This window comes from Aedes aegypti, chromosome 1 (assembly GCF_002204515.2).
Source record: "Aedes aegypti strain LVP_AGWG chromosome 1, AaegL5.0 Primary Assembly, whole genome shotgun sequence".
Taxonomy (NCBI): domain Eukaryota; kingdom Metazoa; phylum Arthropoda; class Insecta; order Diptera; family Culicidae; genus Aedes; species Aedes aegypti.
The window spans coordinates 222760638-222781096 of record NC_035107.1 but is presented as its reverse complement, the minus strand read 5'-3'; the positions used below and the strand labels follow the sequence as shown (position 1 = coordinate 222781096).

The window sequence follows — 20459 nt, the reverse complement described above, 5'->3', positions numbered from 1 at the left end:
TGCACTTTTTTTTTCGTTGTTGAGTTATGACCAATTTTGTGAAAAATGTCCAGATGTGCCATATAAGTCTTTTCTTTGAGTAGAAACAAAGTTTTTAGATGAAAATTTAAGCAAATTTTCTCAGAAATGCAAAAAAAATATGAACTGGAAAAAGTTTTCCACAAAATTTTCCACCGTTAGGAAAATTCATAAAGAAAAGCTGGAAAATCTAAACTTAAATTCTAGTAACTTTTAGGATGTACTTTTTTTTGTTCCTGAGTTATGGTCAATTTTGTGAAAAATGACCATATTAGCCTTTTCTTTGAAAACCCATATTTCTATCGAAGCATCAGAAAAACAAGGTTTTTTTTTTATCAAAGCAATTGCACGCAAATTTTCATCTTTTCCGTAATCCACCGAACTCCATTCGAATGAAGCTTACTGATGAGGCCTTGGCTGATCGATCGTAGATTTGTCCTTACTGATTTGTGGCCGTCCAGTCCGAAGGGGTTACAGCATAAAGAATTGTATTCGTAATATTGAACTTTGTCCATTTCAACAGCTTCGGGAAAACTTTTTTCACTTTCCAAAAATTAATAACGAGGAATATACAGCTGATAGACAACACTTGCACTTTCTCACTGCTCTTTGTTAGTTTTTGGTAAACTTATGATTCTCAAGCCATTTCAACGCTTTAAACTTGAATTGGTAAATACCTATTTGTCATATTGTCTACCCATTTATTTAACTGTCAATTTTGTAGTTACCTAACAGGAAAAAATTGCCTACATTCTGATTGAAGAAAACTTTGTTTCTATGTAGTTTCGTTCTTAAGAAATTTTGTTTATGAACTTAGAAATTTGTAAATATATGGTTCAAACAGCTCATCCTAGCAATGTTTGATCATGTTTTAGGAACGAAAAATGAGCGTATTGAAAAATATTGTAGGATTGGATCTTATTGATCGCTCTTTTCAAATATACTTTGTTTGAAAGCTGGAATAGCTAATCGGGTTTTCATTATTTGTTTTCATAAACAGTGAAAAATGTCCTGGGAAACTGATTCCATTTCAAAAATTTCATATTTTCGAGATAATTTGAATCCGGTTCGACAAGTCATGATGAGTCTTGAGTCATGATTTTTAAACGAAAAGGCATGTATGGCAAATCTTTGCATTTTTTGCAAAATTGACCATAGATCAGGAACTAAAGAAGAGTACATCCTAAAAGTTACCAGAATTGAAGTTTATAAAGTTTCTTTCTTAAAAATATTTTATTAAAAAATTTCCGCGAGTTCGGGGCTAGATTTTCCAGCTTTTCTTTATGAATTTCCCCAACGGTGGAAAATTTTGTGGATAACTTTTTCCAGTTCATATTTTTTTTTTGATTTCTGAGAAAATTTGCTTAAATTTTCGTATAAAAACTTTGTTTCTACAATGTTTCGTTCTTGAGTTATGATTTTTCAAAGAAAAGTTTTATATGGCACATCTGGACATTTTTCACAAAATTGGCCACAACTCAAAAACGAAAAAAAGTGCATTCCAAAAATTTCAGTGATTAAAGCTTATAATATTACCTTCTCGATAATATTTTTTTGAAAATTTTCCACGAGTTCGGGTATAGTTTTTCCGGCTTTTCTTTACGAATTTTCCCAACGGTGAAAAATTTTGTGGAAAACTTTTTCCAGTTCATATTTTTTTTTGGATTTTTGAGAAAATTTGCTTAAATTTTCATATAAAAACTTTGTTTCTACGATGCTTCGTTCTTGAGTTATGATTTTTCAAAGTAAGTAGTGTCAAGGGAAAACAAAAAAATTCCACCTGAGTTTTCCGGAAAAATAGGCGACCCTGAATTTTTCTCAATTTTTTTTTATTTTTTTTTTGTGGAAAAAGTTTCATGAAAATCTGAGACCCTTCGGCCCAAACCCGTACGGTAATAAAAAAATCCCCTTCTAGTACTGCATTTGGTTCCTTGGTACTGCAAAATGTACTGAGAGAGAGGAGACAGCTCACTGACAAGGGGCTGTCCATTTATTACGTAAGACATTTTTCGGGGTTTTTCAACCCCTCCTCCCCCCATAGTAAGATTTTTTGTATGAAAATTAAAAATAAATTGTATGGCGCGTAAGAAATCTCAGAAACCCCCTTCCCCCCATAAACCCTTACGTAATTAATGGACCGCCCCCAACTGGCTTGTTTTCTTGGCTTCTTTGATTTCTTCTTCTCATGTTTGGGTTGTGCACAATGGTGCGGAGAGCACAAACTGGGTAAAAACTATTTTCGCATACCATTTCTTATCAAAAAGATCTCAAAATTTTAAAATTCAATAGCATTTTGATTTCAATCGACAATTTTTAAATAATCAACGATTTTATATGCGAGAACAAAGGAAAACATCCTGCATTTTCAATCACATCCAGTTCTAGTTTGGCCAAATTTAGACGGTTTTTCACGCTCTGCCCTTCGAATGTGTGGGTTTCCAGTGACAGTTGATGACAGGTTCCCTTGACTTTTGGGAGCTCGCAATCTAAGCCAGCTGTCTCCTCTCTCTCAGGGTTCTACTGAGCAATTGTCACAATTCTTCAAACCATCGTTCGGATAGTATCATTATTTGAAACAATGAGCGATTCCGATTTTGATGATCCGATTAGTATTGAGTAGGCAGCGGAAGTGGCCCTGGCTGGTCTCCTACCGGAGAACTCTAATCTTAAATTTCTGAAGCTACTACCGTCACCAGCAGATAACTCAGAACCAGGGATTGAATCCTGAGAAAATTGAGAGAATCTCTCACGTATCGCTCTCTGTAACTATCATAATATGCTGCACATTATGAGAGACTGTTTATCGTATACTGCTACAAGTTTGATCAGATTGGGGGGATAGTAGTGCATGATAAAACCCCTCTAAACATGCTCCAAGCCTGGGGGACACTGTTGTTATTGGAAGTTCGTGGATTGTTTATCGTGCCAGTAAAGAAAAACACCTATCCCCAACGGTAAACAAGCGAGAAACTTGGATTTTATCATCGCTCTCTCGTTGGGGCTCTCGCTCGCTGCTTCCATTTATCAGACTTGTTACACCTTGCGATACAATGACGGTCGTGGACCGCAACAGATGGGATGTTTTTCTTTGCTTGCTTTGATCGTGCTTCATTCTCAAATGAGAGCGAATTCTGCAACGCCTGCTCAGAACACTACTCTCGTTGATAGTGTGCGTCTCTACTGCCAGATTTTGGGGTAGATATTTCTGTCTTGAAGAGGCATGGAGGATGGAAATCTTCAACTGTTGCTGTCGAAAATATCTTGCAACAAAAAATATGACAGCTAAACAAAAAATGGGAATCCCTGATAAAAATAACGCAACAGATATCGAGCCTTCATATTTTTGAATTTTTAATAATAGTTCTAATTTCTTCCGAATCAGTCTCACAGGCATTTTTGAAAACGTTCTCTTGATTGAGAATATTTTCGAACTCCTGAGTAACTTGATTTTCAATCGGACTAGTAAATCCTTAATTAAAATTGTGCGCGCTTTCAAACTGCATAGCAAGTTTTTGAGCTTTTTCGCAATTAGTTAGTAATAATTTGTTTTCCTTTTTCAATGCCGGTATTGGCTTCTGAGGTTTTTTCAAAATTTTAGATAATTTCCAAACGGGCTTAGAGCCAAGGTCCAATTGAGAAATATTATTTTTAAAATTTTTCGTTTCTTAATTAATAATAATAATAATAGTTCATTTATTTATCTTATGATAATTTACAAGTTTACAAATTCATACATTCTTCATCTTATACTAAAACTATTCTTCACCCATCCAGAACATTTTCTTCTAAATTCTTGAATCGATCTTGCGTTTTTTACATCCAATGGTAGCTGATTATAAATTCGTATTCCGTTATAGTATATCGATTTTTGGTTCGTAGACATTGTGAAGGGTACAACACGCAAATCATCAATTCGTCTCGTTCTATGTTGGTGTATATTTCTTCCTCTTACAATAATATCATTGAGGTAGTCTGGTAACTTATTATTCGTCAATTTGTAAATGAGCAAAAGAACATTGAATATTATACGCTGCTTAACAGATTGCCACTGTAGTGTATCTAACATTGTTTGGATTGGAGTATATCTATCACAGTTAAGAATTAATCGCATAAATTTATTTTGAAGTTTCTGTAGTCTCCTCAGATGTATATCACTCGCCAGAAAAAGAACAGATGAACAGTAATCTATATGAGGCGCAATTAAAGACTTATACAAAAACAATTTACTCCAAAATGTAAGCTGACTTTTCAGACGTACTAACATACCATATTTTCTTGCCACTTTTTTCACTACATTATCAATATGTTCTTTGAAGGTTAGTCTATCGTCAATATAAACACCTAGATACTTGAATACATTTACTCTTTCTATTTCCAATCCGTCGATTTCTAATTTTACTTCGTCAAGTTCTATTTGCTTTTTATTCGTTATAATCATCAATTTGGTTTTTTGCACATTTAATTTCAATTTTTTAAATTTTAGCCAGTTGGTCAATGTTAAAATATCCGCTCTAATTTTTCTAACTGCTGATAAAGGATCCTTGTCACCAATGAATAAAACAGTGTCGTCTGCAAACAGGTTAATATCACAAAACTTGACAGCCTTTTTCATGTCATTTATATACAGAATGAATAATAATGGTCCAAGGACACTACCTTGTGGTACTCCTAAAGGAACTACTCTGGGCAATGAATTTGATCCGTTATATTGGCATATTTGTGTCCGACTCGATAAATATGATTCAAACCAACTTAGGACTTTTCCTGCTACACCATATCTACGCAAAGTGTTTAACATGATAGGGCGTGAAATTGTTTCGAATGCTCGTTTAAGATCCAGAAACAACACAATTATTGACTTTTTTTCTTCGATCATCCTTTTCCATTTGTACAAAAGTAAATTAAGAGCTGATTCGCAAGAGTGGTTTTGTCTAAACCCAGATTGTTCTTCAATTAATATCTTTTGACTTTTCAAATAATCCAACAACTGATTTTTTACGATGACTTCCAACACTTTTTCATAGATGGGTAGCATATTAATTGGTCTATATTCTTCCGCTTTAGTTGTTCCAGGTATTTTCGGAATTGGTACAACAACTGATTGTTTCCAATTTTGTGGGCATTTGCCAATTTCGAGACTTTCATTAACAATGTTTAGTAAATATTCGCCAGTTACCTCAAACGAGTCCTTCAGTACTTGAAGATTCACGTTTTCAACACCAGATGAGTTACCTATGCTATATACTACTTTTCTGAGATCATCCAGAGAAATCTGTCGAAATACACTCAATTGATCTGATAAATGTTCATTTTGATCATTATAGGTATCAGGAACGTTTTCTATGCTGCTATTTATTTCTTGAACGCTATCAACAAAGTACGAATTAAATTTATTGCAAATTTCATTACCATCTTCTACGCTTGACCCATTGAAACTTATACAATTAGCTGAATTCTCTTTATTTTTCCATAATTTTTTAAGCGTCTTCCATAGCTGTTTACTATTGCCTCTATTTAAATTTATCTGTTTTTGAGTGTATTCTGCCTTCGCCTTTCTAAGAGAATTAGAATATTCATTCCTCAGTATAGTATAATTTTGCCATTCAACATCATCCCAACTTTGGCTTGCTATTTTATAAGCTACATCTCTTGATTGTTTCAGTTTTTTTAGTTCTATTGTATACCATTTCTTTCGGGATCGACATTTAATCTTTCTCACTATAACAAGTTCATTCACGCTCTCCTTAAGAACAGTAGCTAAAACGTCAGCTTTTTCATCTAACAATCTTGCACTCTCATGAGACATTTTATTTCTCATCAATGCTAGTAATGCATCTTTAGAATAATTTCTCCAGCATTTTATTGTCAAAACATCTTCAACACATCCATCATTCTGACCAAGATCAATTCGCAATGTTTCATGATCAGATATTTTGCTGTTTTCTTCAATTGAAACTTTAACATCGTCATTATTACAAAAAACTAAATCTATCATCGTTTCGGACTGTCTTGTACGTCTTGTTGCATCTTCTACTCTCTGATTCAAATTGAAACACTGTGTAATGTTGCGCAGGCTCTCACTGTCACTTGGGTCCTTCCAATTCATATTGAAGTCTCCCGCAATCAAGTTCATCTGATTATCGTCTAGAGTATTTTCTAACCAATTTAGTTCCAAATATTCTAAAAATTCATTTGTATTGCCATTTGGGGAACGATAGAGCAAACCATATACTCCTACTTTTAGTCCTTTGACTATCTTAACTGCTAAGAACCAATTCATTCCTTTCACCAAATTATTGATTTCATGAAATTTTATAGAGTCATGAATATACATCATAACTCCACCAGTGTGTCTCGAATTTGAATAACAGCAACAAATTTTGTAATTTCTTATGCTAAATGCCGCAATATCTATATCAGTTGTCAAGTGTGTTTCAGTAAGCATAACCAATTTTGGTTTCTTGGAACCTACAAGAAGTTCCAATTCGTCAAAATGTGTAGTTATTCCAGCAATATTCAACAAAATAATGTCCGCTACATCCTTTGATTGCTATTTATTATAATCAATATACTGTTTTGATAGTCTTAACCTTCTCAAGTAGATTGGACACTCAGAGCTCCATGCAGTATGATTAACATCTAGTCTTGTTTTCCTGTCCTTATTTGAAACTGCGCAGTTTATACATTTTTCTTGTTCAGACGAACACTCTTTTATATCATGATTCCCGGCACATCTTGCGCAATGTAAACCATTTTTACAATCTTGTGATTTGTGAGCGTAACCACAACATTTGAAACAACGAAATATATCAACACTTTCTGTGACTCTACAACTATCAAAATCGATGTAAAGTCTTCCTTTACGCATAATTTGCTCAAAAGTACTTGAGTCAGATTCACAAATAAGCGTGAATTCCGTATAAACACCCCTACGATGCTTTAGTGTCTTCAAAATTTTCAAAAATTGAACATTTTCAATATTGTTCTGATTTTTGAAAATATTTCTCAGCTCATCAGAATCATATTCGTCTTCAACACCAATAATTTTAAACCTTGGTCTTTTTGGTTGCTCAATTGCTGCCATATAGTTTTCTCCCAGTTCATTTCTAACTTTGTCCAATAGCCCTTCGGCTTCATTTTTTGTTCCACATTCAACCACAATTGATCCATTCATGCCATTTCGCACACTCTTGATACCCATTTGGGACGGATTAATTTTATTTCTTACCTCTTTTTTTGTTTGCTGATTAGTTTGCTGTACCGTCGGTTTAATTCGCACCATACAGTCCAGTGTTTTTTGGGAACTTTTTCCTCTTGCGTCACTTTGAACGTTTTCCGCATTATTTATTTGCTCATGACCTTTGCCACCAGTTTTGGGGGTTGAAATATCACTTCTCTGTCGAACACGACCTGAACGTAGTACAGATTCATTCGCACTTATTCGTCTATTCCTTTTCGCTACCGATGCATAACTAATTAATGACGTTCCTCTACTACCAGCTAGGCCTTCGCCCGGAGTGGTAACATCAGAAATTATAGCATCTTGATTTTCGGCTCTAAGACATTTACCTTCCGAGCTCACTAAATTAGTAAATTGTACTCTAATATGTTCTTGTATGAACACTTTTAAGCTTTCCTCGCTCTTTTTTATTGCGTCACAAACATTGTTTCTTTCGCAATCTGATTCAATTCTTTCCACACGAATCTTAATCTCATTGATTGCCCGCAGTATTTCTTCACATTTCCCCGACATTGTATTGAGGCACACTTGTTTTTTTCTACAGTCGTGGCACATATACTTCAAGGAAACATTTTCACGTAAAGAAGTTGCTTGCACATTAGTTAAATCCGCACATTTCGCTTGTAGTACTTGACCGCATCCACCAAAACAGAAAACTCGATCATTCACTGCATTTATCACTTTCGCACAAACAGTACACTGGATAGACATTTTTGATGCGTGCTCTCTGTATTGTATTGTTGCACGGCCAACGGCCGCTTTGTTCTGTAGGCACTTTCAGTTGAAAGCGAATCGTAATTTCACTACCGCGATGAAATTAAATTGATGATAATTCACTTTACTTTGCAAGTACTCCGACGTAATGTACACCATTCAACTGGATTTTGCTCACAACGTCTTATGATGTATGATTTATTACGCATTGATTAATATTTCACAGGTTTAGATTGAGGTTTATTCGGCTGATTATTTCACGTCTGCACACTGCGATAGTAGTAGAACTCATGAACTCATGAACTCATGATTGTGCAAAACGTTTCTTGATTTCTTTCTGCAAATCCTGCCATATAATTTTCATAGCAGGATCGCGATTGCGTTGAAATTGCCTTCTCCTCACGTTTTTAAGACGGATCAAAAGTTTAAGATCATGTATTCAAATTTTACTTCACATTTTGGAATTGCAATGCTCCTGGCTTCAACAATGGAATTTGTTAATGTTTCAAGATAAAAATAAAATTGTCAACATCAAGTTTTGTTTGTAAAGAAATGTTAACATCAAGATTAGAGTCAATATATGTTTCATATATATTCTAGTCGGCTCGAAAATAATTGATAGTGGAGGTGATAGGATTGCGAATCGCTGCATGGGATATTTGAATTGTAACAGGGACATGATCAGAATCAAAATCAGCATGAGTAATCAGTTGGCTACAAAGATGACTTGAGTCGGTTAAGACCAAATCAATCGTAGATGGATTTCTAGAAGAGGAAAAACATGTAGGGCTATCAGGGTATTGAATTGAGAAATATCCTGAAGAGCACTCATCAAATAAAATTCTGCCGTTGGAATTACTTTGAGAATTATTCCATGACCGATATTTGGCATTAAAGTCACCAATGACAAAAAATTTTGACTTATTTCGAGTCAATTTTCGCAAATTAGTTTGGAGCAAATTAACTTGCTGTCCAGAGCATAGGTCCGATAGATTTGGCTCACGGTTTCGCGCGTGTTTTTTGTTTTTGTCGCTGGAGATTTTTTATTTTCCTGTTTTGGAGCGTCTTGCTGGGTAGTGCTTCGTGAAGCCCAAGCAGGACAGTTCGGTTTTGCGTCATCCGATAGATATGGCCCACGGTTTCGCGCGTGTTTTCGTCGCCGGAGATTTTTGTTTTCCTGTTTTGGAGCGTCTTGCTGGGTAGTGCTTCGTGAAACCCAAGCAGGACAGTTCGGTTTTGCGTCATCGGATGGATTTTGCTCACGGTTTCGCGCGTGTTTTCGTCTCCGAAGATTTTTTTTTTCTCTTTTGGAGCGTCTTGCTGGGTAGGCATTTGGGAAGGCACAAGCAAGACGGTTTGTTGTCGGGACGCCAAGAAGTTTTGCTGTCAGTGTCAGTTTTGTGTTCAGTCGAGGATGGATTACCAACTGGTGAGTTCGTTTCATGCTTGTGATAACACATATTTTCTTGAAAGCGTAAATTTTAAGTAATATTAAAACAAACTTTGTATGGTTCGTCACTATAAGTGTCGGCATTATGCTCTTATACAATTTCAATATACATATATTTTTCTCTTTTTGACATTATTAAAAATATCTTTTGAATTGTTTGACATTGTGAATGTTGACGTATTTTTTAAAACTTCCACCATATCGAGACAAAATGCACAGTAATACTCATATGTAATTTTCAAACAAACTATGTATAGTTCGTCACTACAAGTGTCGGCATTATTCCTGTTTCATATAATTGAAAATATATACATGTAATTTTCAGTTTTCGTCATCAATAAAAACGTCTTTTGAATTGTTTGACATTATAGATGTTGACGTATTGTTTCCAAAAACTTCTCGAGACAAAAATACAAAACTAGCTTTAAATACCAGTCGTATATTTCCCCCTTGTCCATGGATCACATCACCGACCAGAGGTGACTCCCAGATCTTTTCCTCCCTCACTAATAAACACCCTTCCCGTGGTGATTGTGGAGATGCAGAGGTATTCTCGGTCTCTAGAAGCAACAATCATTACACCCTAACATTCCTTCCCCATCCCAACTGACTGTAAGGACTTGGCCGGCGCCGTTATTGGTCAATAATATTAGATCTGCTAAAGTTGCACTTCGAGAGTAAGCGGAAACTCCCATCCCTTATTCATTTGGATCGTAGTGCAATTCTTACCAGTTCCGATCAATCACGGAGTAGCAACCATTGACATGTACAGTCAGTCTATGCTATGCTATGCTATGCTATTAACTTGCTGTCCAGAGCATTGAAAAGGCAAATAGGCAGCTATGAAAGTATATTTACCAAAATGTGTTTCAACAAAAACACCTAAAGTTTCAAAAACTTTAGTTTCAAATGACGAAAACAGTTGATGTTTAATACGCCTATGAATGATGATTGCAACTCCCCCACATGCCCCATCAAGTCGATCATTACGATAAACAAAAAAGTTAGGATCTTTTTTTAGTTTGGATCCAGGTTTTAAATAAGTTTCGGTAATAACTGCTATATGCACGTTATTAGCTGTAAGAAAATTAAACAGCTCGTCCTCTTTACCATTCAGAGAACGAGCATTCCAATTTAAAATATTTAAATTATTATTTGGATTCATTAGAAAAACGTAATCCAATAACAATTTTATTTGTAAATTTTACACCTACTTGGACTGCTTCAGTCATAGTGGTGGCTTTGAACATTGCATCAATCATTAGATTCAATTGTTCAGTTAGAAAATTAAAATCAGAGGTAGACATATCACTTGAAGTGGGTACATTATCTGATGATTTCCCATTAGAATTTTCGGTAGACGAAGAAACGGAGTAGGAGTTACCTGTGGCGGTAGGGTTTTTTTTTCCATTTGATTTGAAACAAGTAGAATGGGTACTCATAGTACGAACAGGGGAGGAGTTCAAATTACCTGCTACGATATCGGCAAAGGATTTTCCGTGGGTAGATACATTCGAAATTGAATGATTCGAACGGCTACCTGATGGATTAAAATTAGCTTGTGAATGAGCATGATTATGATCTTCCTGATGGGTATGATTCCTAATCAAGCGATCGTTAACTGAAAAATGAGTATTGTTTGATACTCTACCAGGGAAATCACGAAACGACCATTATCGTAACGGATATTATCTTTCATCTGCCTAGCACGAGCCTCAATGACTCTCTTGCGTGAAGGGCAATTCCAAAAATTTGATTTATGATTGGCCAAGCATATAAACTTGGTAGTATCTTCCTTCACTAGACAGACGTCCTTGGCGTGAGAAGAACCTTCGCAAATCATGCATTTTGCATCCATGGGACAATTTATTGTACCATGACCCCACTTTTGGCACTGAGTGGGGTTCTGGTAATTTCCTCCAGGTTTCTGGAAATCTTCCCATGTCACACGGACATCGAACTAAAGTTTTGCTTTTTCTAAAGCTTTAATATTATTTAGTTCTTTTTTGTTAAAGTGAACTAAATAATATTCTTGAGAAAGCCTTTTCCGAACAATGCCAGATTGGATTCTCTTTTTCATAATGATTACTTGGACTGGGGAAAATCCAAGTAAATCATTTATTCCATTTTTGATCTCTTCAGGTGACTTATAGTCACTTGAGAGACCTTTCAAAACTTTGAACAAATGTTCAGTTTTGTCGTTATAAGTAAAAAAATTGTGCTTCTTCTCTTCAAGATGTCTGAGAAGAAGTTCACGATCTTTAAGAGTTTTCGGCAAAACGCGGCAGTCTCCTTTCTTTGCGATTTGGAAGGAAACCTTGATTCCCCTAATGGAATTCAAGATCTCCTGCCTAAATCCCCCAAATTCGGAACAGCTGACCACGATAGGCGGCACTCTTTGCTTCCTCACTTGAATCAAAGAACCTGGGCTAGAGGCTGCTTCGATTTGGTGTTCGGAAAATTTGTCTAGAAGAGCATCGAACTGATTGCTCATTTCGATACAATTATTCATTTCACCCTTGAAAGAAAGTTCGCATTCCGGGGAAACGTCCTTTCTTCCATTCTTGCCACGTTTAGTGACAGTTTTAAATCCCACTTTTTTGGAAGGAAGTTGTGAATTCAGCGATTCACCCTTCCTTCTGTTTATGGTTGATACCATGTTTAGTGAATAAACGAAAGAAGACGTGACCTTCGAGAGGTTTTTTTCCAAGACGGTGTCCAAGAAGGATTACCACCGCTAGCTTTCGTCAACGGGTCCAACGAAAAATCGAAGGCACGGGTCCAAACAAGGATCGTAAAGGGGTCAATAGTAGAAAAAATAGTACTGAAAAGTACTGTTTTAGTAGCACTGATAAGTACCGTTTTTAATTTTAGCACTGAAAAGTACTGTTTTATTGCTTTAGGTAGTTTTTAAGAAAACTTCCAAGAGCAGAGAGAATTCGTGTACGCACAGCACGAAGGTACGATGCGCACTGTGAATAGCATATAATCATTCTCTCCATGTTGCTTCTTACCAATTAAGAAATATTTCAATTTACTACTGTTCAATACATTTTAACATCCATGTTCGTTTCGAGACATTTTTATTGTACATAGTTTGAAGTCTTGCTTTTGCTGCCTGATCGCTACTAGCCATGATTAAGGAACTGATTCTTACACGTTATTTCTGTTTTACAGCATTACCAACTTGAAGTACTTCGGACATTCGGAGCAAATCATACGCAAGACGTTGACGCTTCTGAACGACTTGACGCTGACGTTCAGCTCGATCCGGCGGTTGATCAAGCTGGACGAGATTCAGTTCATGCTGAACAATCATACGGTAAGTTTCAGGTTTAATGGGTGGGCTCCATAGTTGGGTTAAATAATTAAAGGAATTCAACGATAAATCTCTTGAGAACGTTAGAGCATCAGCTATCAGAAGGCCGGTCTTTCCTCTTGAAGTTCTCCGCTAATTTGAAGGTTTGTGTCATCGCCATATTTGAGCCTGAATGATCATCAACCTGATGGTATAAAAAAGAGAAAGACGGCATGAAATAGGGGTGGGGTCTCTTGAATAGGGAAAATCACAAGCGAAATGAAAGCACATAGCTGCATGAAATAATGGGATTGAAAAGCACCCTTAAGAGGGTGCTGCAAAACGCATGAGCGTAAAGAGAGTCGATAACTCATTACATCCCAGCGGGTTAAGAGCAGCAAAATGTCCTGAAGATTCGGGTTTACCACGAAAGGACGAAATCATATTGAAAGTCGCTAAACACGAAGAAGCGCAGAATACACTGTGTAAAATAGATAATGCGAAACCATATAGATAAATATTTGAACTAAACCCATATTTAGTCTCAGGCTTGTGACTGAAGAAGGGCAGCCACGGCTCCGTATGCAGTTAGGTTTTATTTCAACCCCTCTATCCATTCATTACTAGGCCCGGTAATTAATTAGAGGTCACGTGTGAGGCGGACTTTTACTGCCGGAACAGGCTGCTTTACTTTTGTCCACAGTTGATCAGCAGAAGTTTTCTCGTTTTATTTTGTATGGGGTGAGGCATCTAACTTCAAATTTCTCGTAAATGTACAAAGATCTGATTCTCGTAATAAGAAAAAGATATTTGTTTCATCCAGATTTGTAATGTTCTCGTGCAAAAATTTCCAGCCTGTCGTTATTGGATCTCATACTGTCCTATTAGGATAGGCGTTAATCAGTTTGTGTGTCAACTTTGTCATTGTTTTTTTTTTTTTTTTTTTTTTTTTTTTTTAATTTGTATTTTCCAATAATCGTTACAAAACTTAAAACAAAATTCTTAAAATACAAAAGCGTGTGTTCCGAAAACTTTTTTAAAGAAATACCTCTGATTCCACCTTTGATTCCTTAACATGTGTTGAAAAACGTATAACGAAGCGTTTTTATAGTGCTTTGTTGTATATGCGATTCCTTCTACTATTAGCCAAAGAGCTGCTTTTAGGTCTTTCCTACCTTCTCCTGTATTGATTCCTATAATCTCAGTAGCACTGCTAAAGTTAACTTTTATCTGTTTCCTCACTACTTTTTCAATCCAATTCCATATTTCTCTAGAATATATACACTCTTTCATCCTATGTATATTAGTATCAAGTTTACTACATATTACACATTTGTTTTCTGACTGACCTCTTATTTTATATTTGCACAATTTTTCATTATTTGGAAAAATGTCATTCAAAATTACATATAACACTGATTTAGCTTCTGAACTACAAAAATTTTTACTAAAATTTTCCCAGACATTTTGCCAATCATAATTTGGAAATTTCAACTGAATTTTTGGGACATGTTCTTGTTTTGCTATTAAAGAATCGTATATTAATGAAACCGTATTTAAATAGTCTATGGCTTTATATTGCATGGCGATATTAATCCAATCGTGAGTAACTCGAGACAATTTTCGAGTGTATGGACAATTTAAAAGGAAATGATCATTTTCTCTAATAGAACTACTAATACCGTACAAAACTTGTTTAATAAATAAGGCTTTCAACTTCTATTCTACGCAAATTAGTGCCATACCACCTTTCCCGAAGGCCAAGTACAATTGTCTAGCATCCACCTTGAAAATCTGAGAGCCCCAAAAATAACGAATGACAAGTTTTCTTAATTCCTCTATATGGTCTTTATCCGGTGGTAAAAGTTGGCCAACATACCAAAGTTTACTCAAAATATACGAGTTGATTATCCAAGATTTTTGAACAAAATTCAGATTTCTAACTCCTAAAGCACCCAGTGCACATTTGCAACTATTGATCAACCGACTGTAATTAACTTTAGTAAATTCTATCCAATTTTGCGTAAAAGTTACTCCTAAAATTTTTAATTGCTTTTCTTCCTTTATCTTCTGTGGACCTAATGCAATATTATTATATCTCGTAAAAGCTGATTTCTGAAGATTCAATCGGATTCCAAACTTTCTTTTATAATCATCAGCTATGCTCAATACAGTATCAAATTCTGAATCTGAACGAATGATAATCGTAACATCATCCGCATAAGCAAGAATTTTAATGAAATTTCCGTCAATTAAAATTCCTGTCACTGATTGATAAACTTTTCTTATAAACGGCTCCAGATACAGAACAAATAATATCATAGATAGCGGGCAACCTTGCCGAACAGATTTTTCAATTTTGAACTTATTTGTCAAGTGGCCATTGAACAGCACACTTGAAGAGGCATGACGGTACAAATTCTTCAAACAATCTATCAAACGAAACGGGAAATTGTATCCTTCTAAAACTTGCCATAATCTACCATGGTGAACATTGTCGAAAGCTTTTTCCATGTCCAAACTAAAAATTGCAGCTTTAAATCTCTTCGATCCATTCCCTTTCGCTATCATAGTTCTTAACTGATCGAGATTTTCTATGCAGGATTTGCTGGCAACGCATGCTGTTTGTCCTTCACCTACTATTTTTCCTATCACCTGCTGTATGCGACTAGCAATGATTTTTGCGAAAATTTTGTAATCGCAATTGAGAAGGCTAATAGGTCGAAAGCCTGAGATGTTTTTTGAACAACCCGATTTTGGTATTAATGTTATATATCCTTCACAAAATTCGGAAGGAGGAATAACATCGCCATGCAATAATCCATTGAAAAGTTCCAACATATCATTTTTTAACAAATCGAAGTGTTTTGCATAGAACTCATAACTTATACCGTCTGGACCAGGTGTCTTTTTCTTTGTACAGCTAAAAACCACATGTTTCAGCTCATCTTCACCGATTTCACGTATCAAGCCCTCAGCATCATTATCTCCTAACTTCTTGGTTACGTATTCGAGCATGTCACAGCGGTCTTCAGTTTCATCGTCAGTTTGTCTAGCAAAATTACCGGGAAAATGTTCAAAAATGTATCTTTTCAATTCGTTCGTTCCTCTAATAGTGTTACTTCCATCATGTAGTTCTACAATCGTTCTGCTTTTCGAGCTTTTGTGTCTGGCTATAATCTGATAAATATTAACTTTTTCGTCTTTCATGATACTATTCGCGGATAATTTTGTTTCCATGTTTTTCAATTTTTCGTTTTCAATTTTGAATATCAAAGCTTTTGTAAAATTCATTTCAGTACTAACGTCTTCATTTTCATTTTGTAAATTCGAAAGCTCTACTAACGTCTTATACAGTTCAGATTTACGGTTGAATTCTATACTTTTACTTTTGTAAAACTGTTTGACTTTTGATTTGAAATGGCTTGTCCACCAGGAGTAGAAATTATTACGATAAGCTATTCTATTTTGCAACGACTCATATTCGAAGCAGAATTCATTTTCTATAAAATCATCGTCTATGAAAGCAGTATTAATTTTCCAATATCCCTTTCCGTAATGGTGTCCTAAGTCGTCCTTGTTTACATTCATTTTGATTGAAATGGCTCTGTGGTCTGAGAAAGGTACACTTGTTGTTTCAAAAGAACTGATAAACTTCAAAAAATTCGCAGAAATATAAAATCTATCTATTCGCGACGCGGACGATCCTCTAAAGAACGAGAACTGGACCGGCTGTCCTCTGGTAGCTTTTCCAACGTCTTTCAAATCTAAGTTTGTTACCAATGTTTTCAAGCTGTTACAGTAATTTTTAGTTGAACCTTTTGTATCATTTGCATCTAAAATACAATTGAAGTCGCCACCAACTAAGTGATGACAAACTCCTAACTTATTGAAGTGAATTGCAATATCTTTTGAAAATAGCTTTTCTCTTTCCTTTTTGTATTGGTACCCTGCGTGGCCGTAAATATTGACGTAATTGATATTATTGATTTTAACCGAGATTATCCTTCCACTAGGTTCACAGATTACATCGCTGTAATCTAGCCCCCTTCGTATTAGTATAGCTGTTCCTTGATTGTTCCCAATGTTAACGATCGCAATGTGTGAATAGATGAAAGAAAAATTTCGAAAGGCTACTTCCTGACAGAAAATAATGTCTGCGTTGCTATTAACTATGTAGTCTTTGAACAACGAAAGCTTAACTCTTGTCTGTATAGCATTAAGATTAATGCTGGCTACAATTCTACTGTATACCATCATTACTTTGATTTTGAATTCCGCTTACTATGCCCTGAAGATGACCTACTCTTCTTCCTCGTTTGATTCGGGACATCCTTCACCACACTTTTGTGAGCGTCGAACTCAGGCGTGATGGCAGCCCTGCGTCATTCAGCATCGCGCGCCAATCGAGTGTAAAAGGAGCTGACTGAATGAAGCTCAAAAGGGAATGGAAAGGAGGAAATGAATAAAGCTCATTCAAGTGTTTTGCCTCGATCTGTAAAGACGTGTTTTACTGTTCTCTCTGCTAATTTACCCCTCCAATAGGTTATGGGCCTGTGAAGTAGCCATTTTGTTTTTGTGCAAAGTGAACACGTTCAGACAAGTCGTGGCGTGTTTGTTGGAATTTTTCCGGAAGTGTTAAATTCAACAAAAATGGAGAAAATTGGTATCGCGAAGTTAACGAACGATAATTACGATTCGTGGAAATTGGAAGTCGAGTTTTTGTTAGTGAGAGAAGGACTTTGGAAGTATGTCTCGCCGGGAGTGAAGCCGGAAGTGGCTGCTTCGGGTTCGAACGTCGCGGAACTGGCTGCCTGGGACGAGGGAGACCAGAGAGCGCGCGCGACGATCGGTTTATTGCTGACAAAAAGTCAACACGGGCATATCCGGAATACGAATTCCGCGAAAGCAGTGTGGGACAATTTGGAAAAGTAGCACCAGAAGAAGACGCTTACGACCAAAGTGCATTTGCTCAAGCGAATCTGCGACATGGAGTACCACGACGGGGACAACATCGAAGAACACCTGATGGAGTTTGAGGATTTGTTCGAGAAGCTGGCTAATGCTGGAACAAAACTAGACGAAGATCTCCAGGTGGTTTTAGTGTTTCGAAGTTTGCCTGGTTCGTTTGATGCCTTGACGACGACGCTAGAGAACCGAGCCGATGATGAGCTAACGATGCATCTTGTGAAAGGGAAGATCATTAACGAAGTGCACAAGCGTCGTGATCCGTCGGTAGTGGATTCGGTTGTTCTCAAAGCGGAAGACAAGAAGAAAAACTCGGTGTGTTTTTTCTGCGAGAAGCCCGGTCATAAGAAAGCAAACTGCAGCTTGTGGCTGAGGCAGAAGAAAGAAGAAGGTGACAGTAGCTCAGCAGTGAGCAGGCACAGCGAAGTGAGAAAAGTGTCGAAAAAGCTCGCGAAGGCGAAGCTTGCGACGTCGCGATCGGAAGAATTTACTTTTCTTGCCAGAGAGTGCGTGACGAATGGTTGTGTCGTCAATTCCGATGTGAACGTAGAACCGAGAAATAGTGTGTTTGTTGCCAGTGAGTGCGCGGCGAAAGACTGGATCGTCGATTCCGGTGCGAGTTCGCATATGTGCGCAAATCGGAAATTTTTCGTGTCGTTCAATGAACCGCGGATGGACACTCCGAAATCGGTTACGGTTGCCGACGGTAAACACGCAGCGGTGAAAGGCGTCGGATTGTGCCAGATTTTTTGCATCGGAGGTGGTGGCGCAGAAACGCGAATTTTGTTGAGTGAAGTGCTATTCGTTCCTGATCTCGACATGAATCTCGTGTCCGTTGGCAGGCTCGTTCAGAAGGGAGCGAGCGTAATCTTCGACAAGAACGGATGTAGAATTGCGAACGGTGATAAGATTGCTGCTATTGCGCCGTCAAGCAAGGGTCTGTTCCATCTTCAAATGGTTGAACGTGCTAGTGCAGTTTCGGATCAGTGTCATACGAAGAACTGCATACACGAGTGGCACAGGAAGCTGGGACATCGTGATACTCAAGCTATCCTGGATCTGGAGCGGAAAGCTTTGGCAACAGGCATCAAGGTACGTCACTGCTCTGTTCGTTATTCTTGTGAACCCTGTTTGGAGGGAAAGATGGCAAGGCGACCATTTCCTAAGAAAGTGAGGCGTAAGTCGAAAGCGGTGTTGGATTTGATCCACAGTGACTTGTGTGGGCCGATGAAAACGGCCACACCTGGAGGCCGTCGGTATTTTCTTTCGCTGATCGACGACTACAGCCGCTTCACCACTCTATACATTCTTAGGAAGAAGTCGGATACCGTGGACGTTATCCGAGATTTCGTACGTTTGATGAAAACGCAGTTTGGTAGACCCCCGAAGATCATCAGATCGGATCAAGGAGGAGAGTACCGCAGCGCAGAGTTGGTCAAGTTTCTCAAGCAGGAAGGAATTCAGCAGCAGTTTACGACAGCATACACGCCACAGCAGAACGGAGTTGCGGAGCGCAAAAATTGTTCGCTGGTAGAGATGGCACGGTGTATGATCATCGATTCTGGGTTGCATTATCGTTACTGGGCCGAGGCGGTTAACACGGCCAATCATCTGCAGAATATGTTGCCAACGAAATCGGTGCAGCAGACGCCCTACGAGATTTGGCACGGTACGAAGCCGGACATGAGCATGATCCAGATTTTTGGTTCGGAAGCTTATGTGCACATCCCGAAGGAAAAGCGGACGAAGCTGCAATCGAAGGCGACAAAATTGACGTTTGTTGGGTACTCCCAGCAGCATAAAGCGTGGCGTTTCATCGACTTGAAGACAAACGAAATCGTTTTCAGTCGTGATGCTCGTTTCTTGCCGTCAAGTGATCGAGAGATTCCGGATGCAGTCGATGACGAAATTTTCGTGGTGCCTCCGGTGAAACCGTCCAGCAACATGGAGCATGAAGAGTCGGACGAGTCCGATGAAGATTCCGAAGATGAGCCGGACGCAAATAGTGACGATGAGGAAGAATTCCGTGGTTTTGAAGAAGAATCTTGCGACAATTTGGATATTGGTTTTGAAAATCCAGCAGATCGGAGTTTATATGAAGATGCCAATGGCAGTGTTGTCTCTCGACAGGACGACGAACTAGTTTCGATCCAGGGGGAGTCGACTTATTTGCAGGAGGAGAAATTCGCCGTTACACCTCGTCGGTCTGGAAGGTCAACGAAAGGTATTCCACCTGAACGTTACGTGGCGGATGGTAAACTGGCTCGGAGTCAGCAGTGTGAACCCCGAAGCTACCAAGAGGCAGTGAGTGATCCTGAGAATGGCCATTGGAAGGCCGCCATGAACGACGAGCTGAAGTCATTGCGGGAGTGCAAGGCCTGGGACTTGACGTCGTTGCCGCCAGGAAGCAAGACCATCGGATGCCGCTGGATCTATAAGAAGAAGCAGGATGAGCAAGGTAAACTAGTACGATATAAAGCGAGATTAGTAGCGCAAGGTTTCACGCAACGATATGGCCTGGACTACGACGAGGTATTCGCCCCAGTCGCGAAGCAAGTGACGCTTCGTACATTGCTGACCATCGCTGGACGAGATGAGATGCAGGTCAGGCACGTTGACGTGAAAACTGCATATTTGAATGGCGATCTCAAGGAGACCATTTATATGCGGGTACCACCCGGACTACGAGTTGAAAAAGGACAGGTGTGTCGTTTGCGTAAGAGCCTATATGGTTTGAAGCAATCAGCCAGGGTTTGGAACCAAAAGCTGAA

The 20459-nt window shown here is 37.8% G+C and overlaps 1 protein-coding gene across 2 annotated transcripts in view; it reads left to right on the top strand.

Moving 5' to 3' along the window:
• The window catches only part of LOC5580009 (exportin-7), a 54170-nt gene that overhangs the window by 15018 nt on the left and 18693 nt on the right, over positions 1–20459 (top strand). For both annotated transcript variants that reach the window (XM_021857656.1, XM_021857657.1), the window contains exon 3: positions 12600–12744. In XM_021857656.1, coding sequence (XP_021713348.1) covers positions 12600–12744 — 145 coding nt within the window. The remainder of the gene's footprint in view (positions 1–12599; positions 12745–20459) is intronic.